The sequence below is a fragment of the Cheilinus undulatus genome, linkage group 18 (assembly GCF_018320785.1).
Source record: "Cheilinus undulatus linkage group 18, ASM1832078v1, whole genome shotgun sequence".
In the NCBI taxonomy this organism is placed as follows: domain Eukaryota; kingdom Metazoa; phylum Chordata; class Actinopteri; order Labriformes; family Labridae; genus Cheilinus; species Cheilinus undulatus.
Genome location: NC_054882.1, coordinates 7,397,209 through 7,410,603, shown reverse-complemented (window position 1 = coordinate 7,410,603; position 13,395 = coordinate 7,397,209). Strand labels below are relative to the sequence as shown.

The 13,395-nt window shown below is 39.9% G+C and overlaps 1 protein-coding gene across 2 annotated transcripts in view; it reads left to right on the top strand.

Moving 5' to 3' along the window:
• Positions 1-13,395, top strand: part of atrn (attractin) — a 270,882-nt gene that overhangs the window by 67,494 nt on the left and 189,993 nt on the right. For both annotated transcript variants that reach the window (XM_041812094.1, XM_041812095.1), the window contains exons 10-11: positions 2,666-2,820; positions 11,198-11,282. In XM_041812094.1, coding sequence (XP_041668028.1) covers positions 2,666-2,820; positions 11,198-11,282 — 240 coding nt within the window. The remainder of the gene's footprint in view (positions 1-2,665; positions 2,821-11,197; positions 11,283-13,395) is intronic.

Sequence of the window (13,395 nt, the reverse complement as noted above, 5' to 3'; positions counted from 1 at the left end):
AGTGAAAAGTGACTACACTGGGCAAAAATCAGAAAAAAAGGTGGAAAAAAGGGCATGAAGTGGCATTTAATTGCAAAAGGCAGCTTAAATAGGCAAGAACTGATAAAAAAAAAAAGGCAAAAACAGGCAAAAAAGCAGGATAAAAGTGTCAAAAATGGGCTTAGCCACTCTTTGTTAGGTAGGATGTGGCAGATAAAGGAGTGTAGCCAGGGCTAACCTATTAAGAAGTGGGTACTTCTTTTCCACTCCATTCCTGCTAGCAGTGTGTGCATTATTTACCACAGATGATGGCTACTGATGGTTACTGCTAGCCAAGGAAAGTATCACTGCAAACATGAGTAAATCCTGTACGACAGATCAGGTACAGGTGTTGTCTTTAAGGTCGTGATCAACAGCTGCAGTCTCTGATCACAACCTGAACCTTTGTGTGTAATTCCTGTATAAACTACAGGTATTTCCACAGGCTGCAATTCATACAGTGATCTGTAACAGTACAACATATGTGTAGTGGAGGGGATGGGTGGAGTGTGATGGGTTGGTCATTGGGGGGCCTCCAAGCCTTATAGTCCAGGAGCCTCCCAATGACCAAATCCAGGCCTGCCGGGATATGTATTATACTATGCTACATTTAAAATAGCATCTGCTACTGATTAAAACAGATCAAGAAGACCTAATCGCAAAGAGAGGAGGTCCAAGCTCTCCCTAAACCACATGAAACTGGTCATCTGTTTGCCTACACTACCACATGATGATCAGCAGCACTAGTCTAGAGATTGATTCTCCATAATAACCTCGTATTGCTGTTGCATTGCCCTTAATTATAACTGAATTACATAACTCCTTTTGATCTGCAGAGTCCCTTTCTTTCTTTAAGAGAAATGATTATTTAAATTTATTTAACCAGGAAAACCTCATTGAGATTAAGAATCTTATTTACAAGTGTCTCCTGGCTGAGACAGACAGCAGCACAATTAACAGAGTTGCAGACACGAAACATTAAACATAAAAAGACACTACAAACACAGAACAGAAGAACGTCAATCAAAACATCTTAGTGTGGATGTGTTATGGGCTTTACACCATAAGAAGTAATGAAAGTAAACATAAGCAGTTGGCTAAAATGTTACCTTAAACAGCTATATCTGTATCTGTCAAAGCCCGGATTTTCACAATCTGTGATTTTATCAAAATTTACCACTCAGTAAATAAAGTGATTATTTTTTCCTTTGACCTAAAGATTTTTGTACTAGTAGTTTAACTTTTGTTTAAGTAAATAACAATCAAAGCAACAGTACTTGAGTGGAATATTCTTGTACTGGGAGATGGGGTTTCCCTTTGCAGCAATGCCATCTTGGGGTTGATGTAGAGGCGACTACTTAGACCAGAGATGCTCAACGTGTGGCTCTTGAGCCACATGTGGCTCTTTTATGATGATTGGTGTCTCTGAATATGAAAACCATAAAAAAGGGAAACTTTGACCTCAGAAATTAATCATCGCAAGTCATATAAATTAGTTCGTTTCCCACAGTCATACATTTGGCTTTAATTGTCAACCAGTAGTTTTTGTCTGTGTATTTCCATTGCCCTTATTTGCAATTTTTGCCTCTTTTTTCCATTTTTGCCACTTCTAATCCATTTGTACTGCTCCAAGCCCATTTTTGCCATTTTTTGCCCATTTTTGACCTTTTTCACCAGTTTTTTCCTCTTTTATCCTGCTTTTTGCATTTTTTCCCCTTTCATTGCTATTTTTTGCCACTTTTCATCCATTTAAGCTGCCTTTTGCCTTTAAATGCCGTATTTCCCACACATTTTTTTCGCTTCTTTTTATGACTTTTATCCCATTTTTCACCAGCTTTTACCCCTTTTTATCCTGCGTTTTGCATTTTTTTTCTTTTTTTGCTACTTTTTACGCGTTTAAGCTGCCTTTTGCTTTTAAATACCAACTTTTTCCCCTATTTTTGCCTATTTTCCCTCTTTTGTGCTGCTTTTTGCCTGTTTTAGGCACTTTTCAGTCATATTAGCCATGGTTTGGCAGTTTTTTTAATCAATTTTTGCCACCTTTAACTCTTTTTGGGTCACTTCTCACCCATTTTTGCCACTTTCGGCCCTTTTTTGCCACTGTATAACTACTTTGCCCCTTTTCCCCCATTTTTCCCACCTTTAACTTATTTTTATTGCCACTTTTACCCATTTTTACCTCCTTTCACCACTTAGATTGTGGCTCTTGCAAAGCTATTTTTCAACAACTTGGCTCTTTGGTTGAGTAGGGTTGAGTTACACTGACTTAGACTTTTACCTGCTGATACTAGAAATCAATCCACCGATTACCTACAGGGACTTACGTACACTGATTCATGTAGATGAGGAAAAAAAATGCATGCACACAGATGATAAAACAATATAAAAGATAACTTTTTTAACAAACCCATCAACAGTGTCCCCAAGTCATAATAAACTGCAGCAAAAATAAAGTTAGTATTTCATGCAAGAGCTCAACAGTTAAAACAGCCTTTGAAAGTGCTGTTTTGTTTATAAGATTTACTTAATTTACTGTAAATTTAGACCTATTTTAGTAGAATAAGGGGTTGCAAACACAAATGATGAGTCATTTTTTCTCCTACAACGCTCAAAGTAAAAGTCAAATCATCACTTTTTGTCTCTGCAGGACCATTTTAAGAGACAGCGGCTTCTTCCGGTACCTCCACACCGCGGAGATCGTGAGCGGGATGATGCTGGTGTTCGGGGGAAACACGCACAACGACACATCCATGAGCCACGGCGCCAAATGCTTCTCCTCCGACTTCCTGGCCTACAGTCTAGGTCAGTAACACAGAAACACTCACACATGGCCACAGAACAACAACAGCAGCTCTGGCAGTCTGCTTTCCCAGACTCAGTCTGTGTTTGTCTGCTAAGCATGCATCAGATTTCATTTTTTTTGTCCGCACCAAGCTGCTCTGCATTCAGACAATAACTCAGACTCACACCTGGGAGCTGCTCAGTACAACTGCAGAGTGTTGTTGTCGGACACAGAGAGACTCTGCAGGAGCAACAGAAGGCCAAATGTCACAGTTCCACTTCTCCTTTTGATACCTAAAACTATGAATAATGTGCTCTCTGCAGCGTAGTGGTTCTGCATGTTAATATTTTCATATGTGACTTATTTATCTCTGTGAAAAATGAAGCTGAGAATCTTGGACTTTCTGTGTTGCCTCTGCAGGTTGAAGGATTTTCTTTAAACCATGTAGAATTGTCCGCTCTGACTCCAGGATGAGCTGACTAAATTTTTGAGGTCACAGACAAGGTCACTGAGCCTCGTGGTCACCTCTTGCTTGTGAATGCGTTATCTTTGCAATGCAAACTTTTCCCAGATATCCAGTAGACATTGCAATGAGTTTCAACAGTTGAAAGTTTCTTTTATCACCAGAAACGCTGTTAGCCTGTGTGTTCAGTTATCTCTCTGATTTCCAGAGCGTTAAAGCATCTTGACTGCTCCCCAGGGGCCTCGTTGCTCCATACTCCCGAATACTAAAACAAACAGAAAAACAATCCCAAAACGAGCATCCCCTGGAGCAGCAGTTCACACCCCACTCCTGGAGGATTTCTAGGCGACGGTAAACACAGAGTGATCAAAGTTTAATATTGTAAGCACTAAACTGATCAGCAGGATTCACACAGGCGCCTTTGGGGACGTTTGATCTAAAGCCTCTAATGTTTATTGTCTTTGCAGTCTCCTTAAACTAGGAAGGAAACTTTAATCAAGACACTTGACCCTAAATTTGTTTGGCATAACTAGAAAGGCAGCTTCTTCATGAGTGTCTTTACTGAAGATTGTAGGAATGAAGTGTATATCCCACAGAGATGCTACCATTTGGCTGTGCGGTGTTGTTTTAAAGCACTGAGTTTGGAATTTCTGGTAGCCATCTGTTTTTTTTTGGAGCCATGAGTAAAAACATTTGGATGATGGATTAAAACTTTAGAAGACTAAGAGGCTGAAAACACTACCTGACTCAGATTATCAAGATGCATTTTTGTATCGCTCAGTAATTTTGATAGAAAATGAGTATATGGGATGGAAAATAGGGTAAATATTCAGCCCCTTTAAAATGACTGACCTAATTCAACAGATTGGTGCTAGTAGTCTCACAGTTAGTGAAATGGGGATCACCTGAGTGCAGTGAATGTGCCTCAAGGAATAATAGTCCAAAGCACCGTTACTCGACCTTGCTCAACATAAAGAGCCAAATTGTTGAAAAATGCCTTTGCAAGAGTCACAACGTAAGTGGTGAAAAGTGGCAAAAATGCGTAAAAGTGGAAATAAAATTAAGTTAAAGGTGGCAAAAAGGTCAAAAAGAAGCAAAAATAGGCAAAAAGGGGCAAAGTGGGCATAAAATGGCAAAAACTGGGTGAAAATTATAAAATGGGCAGAAAAAAGTGCTGGTGGCAAAAATAGCTGAGAAGTTACCAAAAAATAAGTAACAGGTAGCAAAACAGTCAAAAAACAGCAAAAACATAGCAAAAATTAGTGTGAAAGTGACTTAAACAGGCAAGAAGATAGTAAAAATGGGCAAAAGCAGTAAAGAATAGCAAAAATGCTGAAAAGAGTGGCATTTAATGGCAAAATTCATCTTAAATGGATGAAAAGTTGCAAGAAAATGGTTAAAAGGGAAAAAAATTGCAAATAGCAAAAAGCGGGATAGAAGTGGTAAAAATAGGCAAAAAGTGGCAAAAAGATGTGGCAAAAGTGGGCTTAAAGCAGCGAAAGGGGATTTAAAGTGGCAAAAAAAATGAAGAATTGGAAAAAAAATGCAAATAAGGGCAATGGAAATATACAGACAACAAAAATAAAAGTTGACAATTAAAGCCAATTGTAGAAGTGTGGGAAACAAACTGATTAATGTGACTTGCAATGGGTGGTTTCTGAAGTCAAAGTTTATCGTTTTTAGGTTTTCTGAGGGAAAAATATTTTAAATTAAGACATAAAAGAGCCACAAATCCTCACACAAGAGCTCAAGAGCCACATGCACTGGTCTAAAGACACCTGTACCTGGAAGGTCCAGTCACTGGTTTATCATTATTCCTGGCAACCATTACACCATGAAGACAAAAGAACACTCCAAGCAACTCAGAGAAAGGGTAATTGAATAGAATAAGTCGGGGGATGGCTAAAGCAACTGAACATCCCCCAGAGTTCAGTTAAATGCATCATCAAGAAATGGAAAGACTACGGCACGTGTGTAAATCTGCCTAGATCAGGACATCCTCACAAACTGAGTGAGCATGCAAGAAGAAGACAGGTGAGAGAGGCCACTAACACACCTATGACTACTCTGAAGGAGTTCAGCAGCTGAGATAAGAGAGCCTCTGCAGACAACAACTGTTAGCTGGATTCTTCATCAGTCAAAAGTAAAAGTAAAGGGTAAAATGAATGCTGCAAAGTACAGAAAAACCCTGGAGGACAATCTTAACCTGTCTGCAAGAGAACTACTTGAAAAGTTTTGTTTATGCTTGATTCCCGTGCAGCCTGACAGAGCTGGAGCAGTTTTAGAAAAGAGGAGTTGCAGGGTCCAGATGTGCAAATCCTTTTCACACAGACTCAGTGCTGTGAAAGGTGCATCTGCTAAATACTTACTTGAAGGGTGTGAATACTTATGCAATTGCTTGTTTTACATGACGTTTTTATTTAATTGGCATTACTTTGTAGATTTTCGTTTTCAATTTGACAATAAAGAGATTTTTTTGGTCAAAAATGCCAAATTATGTTGAACATGATTGATTTATAAAATCAATTTAAGGGTTAAACATTCAGGAGGATGGATACTTTTTAAAGACACTGTATTTATTGGTTGAATATAGATGCCTTTAGTGCTCTGTTTTTTTTTTTTTTTTTTTGCTATTATCCCATTTAAATTTCTCTGATATGTCCTTAAAAGGGTTCACATAGCTTTGTCAGACAATAAACTGGCATCCTCATTATGTAAACCACCTTCAAACATCATTGTAAACTGAGCCGGCCTCCTTCTGCAGCGCTGTCATAAACCGCTCATTAATGGGAGGTTTCAGTGTTCGTGGATTGGAGGGAGAAATCCCAGCTGGCCGTGAATTCGCTCCAGGACATTCTGTTTTTCTGTGTCATTAGAAAGAAGATCGACAGGCAGAGAAATAACAATTACAGGGGCATGAGCATCCCCTCTTCTCCTCCTTTTTATGCAACTGGACTGGTTTTTGTTCTTGAATATTGCATGTTGGGTTTGACATGTCTTGAGCAAAGCTCATTGTTTCCAGGTCATGGGAGCGGTGGGTGCAGCAGGACATGCAGAAGCATCACTTTAATTAATTCTCAGCGTAGCATCCCGTTCATACATTAAAAGTACCACATGGCCTCTCTCGATTGGCATAATGAAACTAAACTCATCTGGTCACAGCGGGCAGCATATTGTTTTCATAATTTCCCTGGAGAGTTTGTTTTTGAGCCAAACTTTGGAAATTAAAAACTTCATATTCAGTCGTTTTTTTCCTCCCTTAGCTGTGACCTCTCTCTCCTTTCTGCCACTCATCCTCCTCTGTTTGGGTTTGTAACTGGACAAAAAAAGGGCTACTAGACTATTTTTCAACCCCCCACCACCAGCAGCAGCAGCAGCCAGCTGCAGGGTCGCTGTCAGCAGCAGCAGCTCTGTAATTGTTAGGTAATTACAGCAGAGATGAGTTCTACGTCATGGACTAATCGCCCCCTCCTTAATAAGCTGAACTCAATTAGAGAGCTGAATTTAAAGGCCGTCCGCTGTCCTGACATTGGTAGACAGTGTCATCATAAATCCCCACTTTGAGGAGCAGTGCACCACACTACATGCATTGCCAGCTATCCCCACTAGATGGCGGTGTCGACCTATAAATGTACCGCTCTTTCTCATATGTCACCCTCTCCTCTGGGAGAGCATGATGACTTGCACTGCATTGTGCTGAGTGAAGGTGATGTACTGCAGTCACTGTGCTGTGCTCCAGCAGCTTTGACTTTCAGGCTCACACGGCAGCTCTTTCTGTTGCTGTTTGTTTCTTTCTTTGTTTGTGCAGACTCGTGACGGGTGTACTCTGTCAAACGCTGCTGCTGCTGCATTTAATAAACAAGCCTGGACAAATCCATCACCCCAGTCCTTCATCCTTTTACCTAGAAGGATTTCATGACGATTTAGAGGTCAAGACATCCAGACAGCTCGGGTAAAACAGGACAAAATTTTGTCAAAATGAGGGCATCATGACATCGGGGTTGATTTCATCACAGTTGGGTTTGAAAGTGGTTAAGTAACCCAAGCCAGTGCTTCTGAACGCATGGGTACAGACCACCTAAATGGGCTAGTGTTAATTTGAATATTCACAAATAAGGTTGGGCGATAAGAACTATCTCACTGTAGAAGTTGACTCAACATAACAGCAGCCACAGTCTGCAGTTTTGGCACATTTTTACTCAGTCATTTCCTGGATGAATGCTTGCATTCAGCAGACATCTGGGTGTATGAGATGTTAGTACCATCTTGGCTCACAACTAGGGCTGGGCAATTAATTGAAAATTAGATTAAATCGCAATATGGCCTGCTGCAATTTTCAAATCACAGAAGGTGCAATATTTCTTTGACCTGAAATTTCTGTTAAATAGTAGTTTAAAACCTTTTTTTTTGCAGCAGAGATGTTTTGCATTACATATCATGCAATCATCGGGCAATATTTTTTAGAATAGTCTGCAAAAATCCCACTTTTCTGTTTATTTTTCTTATTAAATATGAGATTTACATAAAAATTATAGCTCCCTTCAATCCATCAATTCATATCACATTTGCAATACAAGTCAAAATCAACACAATTAGATATTTTTTGCAGTTGTTCAGCTCTAGTTTTAGCTAATATTGTGTTGGTTATAGTACAGAATGATAATTGCTTGTGTTTGTTAGAATAAAACATAATATAAGGAACTAAAGAAATAATTGCATATCAAATTGCAGTTGCAATACTGGGGGAAAATATCACAATTAGATTGTTGTCCCAAATTGTTCAGCCCTACTCACAACCCCTGAACCTGCAATTTCCAAGGGATCCACCTTTGCAGCTCTCCATTCCTGATTTAAACTTCAGAGCTGAGACTTCCCTCTCTAATCAGTGCTCATGCTTCTACAATATGCATTTTGATCCATGCCAGGCATGTGCAAGAAGCACCAATCCTCTTACATCCACCCTCGATACTGTCGGTGTTCGTCAATGGGAAGCAGCTAAGCAAGGAATCAACCTCAGACAGGAAGTCTGTAAAGTGAAATCTGTCTGTGAAGTCTGTCTGTTGTTTTCCTTATACTCATCTTAACTGACGTAGTTGTGATCCAGCTTCTTCCTGCTGCGCTGCTCTCTGCTTCAGAAACAGACCGAGTTGGCAAGGGTGGTTGCTGCCAGACGGTGCAAAACCATGGCACTGATGGATCACGACACACATGCATGGTGTAGATCGATCATGGCAGATCCCGATCCTGTGAATTTAGGGAACAATGCAGATGGATCACAGTGCAGGAAGATCACGGCATACATGGATCCTGCAGATTTAAGGGGATGGAGTTAGTTAATTTGCGGTAAACACTGATCCTGGGGAATTTAGGGGACAGTGCAGATGGATCACAGCACACAAGGATCATAGTGCACAGGGATCCTGGGGGTTTTAGGACGCCATGCAGATTGATCTCAACAGTGTTCCTGGCAGACACGGGCCTGGAGGTTTAAGGGCCCAGTGCAGATGGATCATGGGCCAAGATGATCCTTAAAGTTTTAGGGCACAGTGCACATTTTCATGGTGCACACGGATCCTGGGGGTTTAGGGGCACAGAACTGATGGATCATGGAAGACACAGATCACAGCACACAAGGATTTCAGTACACAGGGATCCTGGGGGCTTTGAGGGCAGATGGATCGTGACTAGGGCTGAACAATTACTATGGCGATTTGAAATGCGATTATTCCTTAAGTTCCTCATCTTATGTATTTTCCAACAAATACAAGCAATTAAAACATTCTATTCTACAACCAACACAATATTGGACTAAACAAGGGCTGAACAATTTTCAGAAAACACCTAATTGTGATGATTTTGACTTGTATTGCTAACTGGATATGAATTGTTGTATTGTCATTATCATATTTGATAAGAAAAAAGCATAAAAATGAATAAAGTAGGATTTCCTTCGGCTATTCGAAAAAAAGGCACTTGAATGATTGCAGAATTTTTTTAATGTTTAACACCTCTGCTGCTCCTGCAAAAAATGTTTAAACTGGTATTTTAACATAAATTTCAGGTTGAAGAAATATTGCACCTTCTGTGATTTGAAAATTACAGCAGGCCATATTGCGATTTAATATAATTTTTGATTACTTGCCCAGCCCTAAACATGACACAGATCCTGGCAGAAACAGAGCCTGGGGGTTCAAAAGCACAGTGCAGACAGATAATGGCACAAATGGATCACAGCACACACGGATCCTATGGGTTTTAGTGCATGGTGCAGGTAGATTATGGGGCACACAGGTCATATGGTGAAGATGGAAAACCACAGACATTAAAACCACACACACATGATTCCTGGAGGTTTTAGGGCACAGTGCAGTTAAATCATGGCACACACGGATCATAGTACAGCTGGATCTGGGACGTTTAAGGGCATGGTGCAGTTGGATCACTGCACATGTGAATCCTTGAGTTTTTGGGGCATACTGTAGTTGAATCACAGCACCCATGAATTGAGTGGGTTTTAAGGTTGAAGTGCCACAAAAGAGAGTGCCAAAACCAAAACTTTCAAACTGATTTCTTTACTCTTTTGTTGCATAATCATCAAAAGGCTGTCCAGGATAGTGTCCCAACAAAGGGCAATGAATAACAACAAGCGTATTTCTCCCAACCATTTAAACTGAAAAGCTATATAACTGATTACATTTTGGTTTTTTTTAGCAGACATAAAGGATCTTTTTAGTTCTAAATCAAAATTTTGAATGTAACTCATTCTGCATTTAAAAACTCTTCTGCTAAGACCAATAGTTACAACTCCTTTCAGATGACAGAAATACAGAATAGATACAGATTCACTTTACTATTTTACAGTCTTGTTTAGTAGAATAGTCCTCAAACTTGCAGCATTGTAGCTCATGTTGAAACCAATAAAAATAGATGAAACATTCATTATTTTAAAGATTTTGCAACATTTGCACAGCCTTCTTCTTGAGATGCTGTTATGTGAGGCAAACACTCCTTTTGTTTTATGCATCACTGCTCACTTTTTAGGTTTATATCAATATTTAACATTTCTTGATCAATACTGAGCCATACTTAGAGATGAAGAGCAATTATACTCAAAGTGAATATTAGCTTTAATTCACATTTTAGTTCCCCTCTTCCTGCTGTTTTGCATGTTTTACAAACACCTACGTCTGCAATGTGCACCTCTTGAATCCAAAATAAATCCCAAAAGCATTTTCACCGCTAAATTGGCACAAATTAATCAGAGGGTGGCTGAAAGAAGGCTTTAGCTTCATCTAATTGTATCATAATGTTGTGAAAGCATGGCCATTACACCCAGGCACCCATCCAAGGGGTAAAATGTGTGCAAGCTAACGGAGGAAGCATTGCTTGTTTATGTAAAATAGTTCTCCCTTTTATTAGAATATGCAGACGTATGTTTGCTGTTCATATTGCAATAAAATGATATTGGACAGCTGTATTGCTCATCCTGATTTTCTTTCACTCTAGTCTTGGGAAACACATGCTACCATTATTGAAGTTTTTCCCTAAATGCACTGAATCTAGTAAAAAGAGGATAAAAAACCCTTCATACAAAGTCCTTATTATTAACAGTACGTCCAGTAAAGACCCTGTTCATTTATAGGAAATGACAGCCCTGTCTGAATCTTTTTAGATTTCACAGAAAAAAAAACAAAACTTTGATTGTGGTCGATACAAACTTCTGGATGTATCATCTCGTCTCCATTGCGGCTCAAGGCCCTCAGAGTCACGGTCAAGGTCACTCCAGCGGCTGACTCGCTGATTGACATGAGGTTATGAGCTGTCAAAGGTCTCGCTAACCACCCGTGGCATGTCGGCTGAATTTGCTGAAGACATGTATGATTTAATGTGTGGGGTCAGCAGAGTGACCTTATGGTGTCTTCTTTCTTTTACAGCGTGTGATGAGTGGACCGTGCTGCCTCGACCGGACCTCTACCATGACGTCAATCGCTTCGGGCACTCGACGGTCTTCAGTGACAGGTGATCATTCATACAGCAATCCACTGAACGGCTTAATGAATACTGTAATAAGACGGGTAAAATACTGAACATCTCAAATGAACCATTTTGACGCAATCGCAAACATCTGATTGGACATATTCATTGCATTTTTTATTCACTTATTCAAGATTTTGAAGTAGGGTGAGGCACATGAATCAGTCTTTTAGGAGGACATATCAAATATGTTATGCCTGAATCAGCACAGAAGCTAAGTTCACTCTTAGTCATTTATGGCAAAAAGATTTAACTCACTTGTGCCTAATTTTTAGTCAATCATGGGAATTATTCAGGACTTATTTTGTACCAATTTTAGAGCAGGTTTAGTGCAACTTTAAGAAACTAGCATTGATAAACTAGATCTTAAGATAATTCAGTCACTAAATAATGTGTCACACCCCTAAACCATGCAAATATGCAGGATGAGCCCACAAAAGAGCATTGTTTGCATGACTGTGCCAAGCTTGGTAGCTTTAGCTTGTGGAAAACAACTTTGCAATAAGTGCAGAAGAACATTGCAAGCAGAGAGGCAAGTAAAAGGACAGGTTAGTATTGCTCTCATTTAACTTATCTACACTACCGCTCAAAAGTTTGGGATCACTTGGAGTTTTTCTGTTTTCCATGGAAAAACTTATTAAATTATTCAGAATAGGAAATACAGCAAATAACTGGACATGCTGAAAAAAAAACACCTTCTGCAGACCTGAGGCATTCTAACTGTCAGTTTTTTAAGATAATCTTATGAGATTTCACCCCATGCTTCCTGGAGAATCTCCCACATGATGGATTGGCTGGATGGCTGGATGTCTTCCTTCATACCATACAGTGAATCCGCTCCCACAACAGCTCAGTAGGGTTGAGATCTGAAGACTGACTCCACAGTCAGAATTCTGGCCAACTGCTTAGTCTTTAAAGACCCCGTAAATTAAAAATAAATCTGTATTTAGGTTTGTGGTATGATAGATCACTGTGTGTCAAATTTCAGTCAAATAAAGCATCTCCAAGTTTATTAAAATAAGCTTCAAATCATGAAAAATGAGGCAGTAAAATCTGCTCCAGGATGGTGTGGGCATGTCTGTTGAATGAGCTGAAGCCACGCCCACTCAGGAGGAATATGATCCTCTCAGGTTTTAAAAATATTACAGTCTGAATGGAGGAAAGCACTCATGCCATTAGCCTGTCTCTTGACCTTTTGTTGACCTTAAAAAAGAGACAAAGTCTGTTCAAATCTCTGCTATGATGCTTTAAATGATCCATGGACCACTGTGGCTCCACTGAAATGAACTGCTCAGTGATTTTAGATTGTGGCAATCTGTGATGAGGAGAAGCCCAAAGATAAGTTTAATGAGTTTAATAAGCCCTCACACAGTAGGTATGAGCAGCTATCCTTTATTTAGAGCCACAGATAAAGACATACAGGCGGGGTAGTCTGCAGCATTAACCCCCTCACTCATGGTGTCATACTTGGAAAAATATTTTCCCCTAAAAACATGAACCAATAAACAAAACACGCATAACCATAACTTTGCAGTGAAACATGAACATTATAGAACGGTGCAAGAGTGAATTCCTTTGCACAAAATGAACCCAGAAGTCCCTGCTCCAGGTGACTGCTTCCTTCCACAATATTGTAGTGTTAGAGGGGTGGGGTCCTTCCCTACTGTGGGCTCATGACATCGTGAGCCCACATATTGGCCCCGCCCACATGACACCAAGCCAGGAAAGAGGTGAAATGGCCTAAATCCAGAATTCAGTCACATGTAGATCTCAGAGTTTTCACATCTTTACAGCAACCATATTCCAACATATCTAGAGCGTTAAGACAAAAACTTTGGATTTCACTTTACATGGTCTTTAAATATTTTGTAGCCATTTTGGAGGTGTGTTTGGGGTCATTATCCTGTTGTAGGATAAAATTGGCTCCAAGCAAGTGCTGTCCACAGGGTATGGCATGGCATTGCAAAATCTTGTGATAGCTTGCCTCCCCCAAGGTCCTTTCCACTCTTTAAAAATCTCCTATTCTACCTCCAAAGCCCCCCAGACCATCACACTGTCCCCACCTCTCTGACTGATGGTTTTAAGCTCTGTTTAAGCA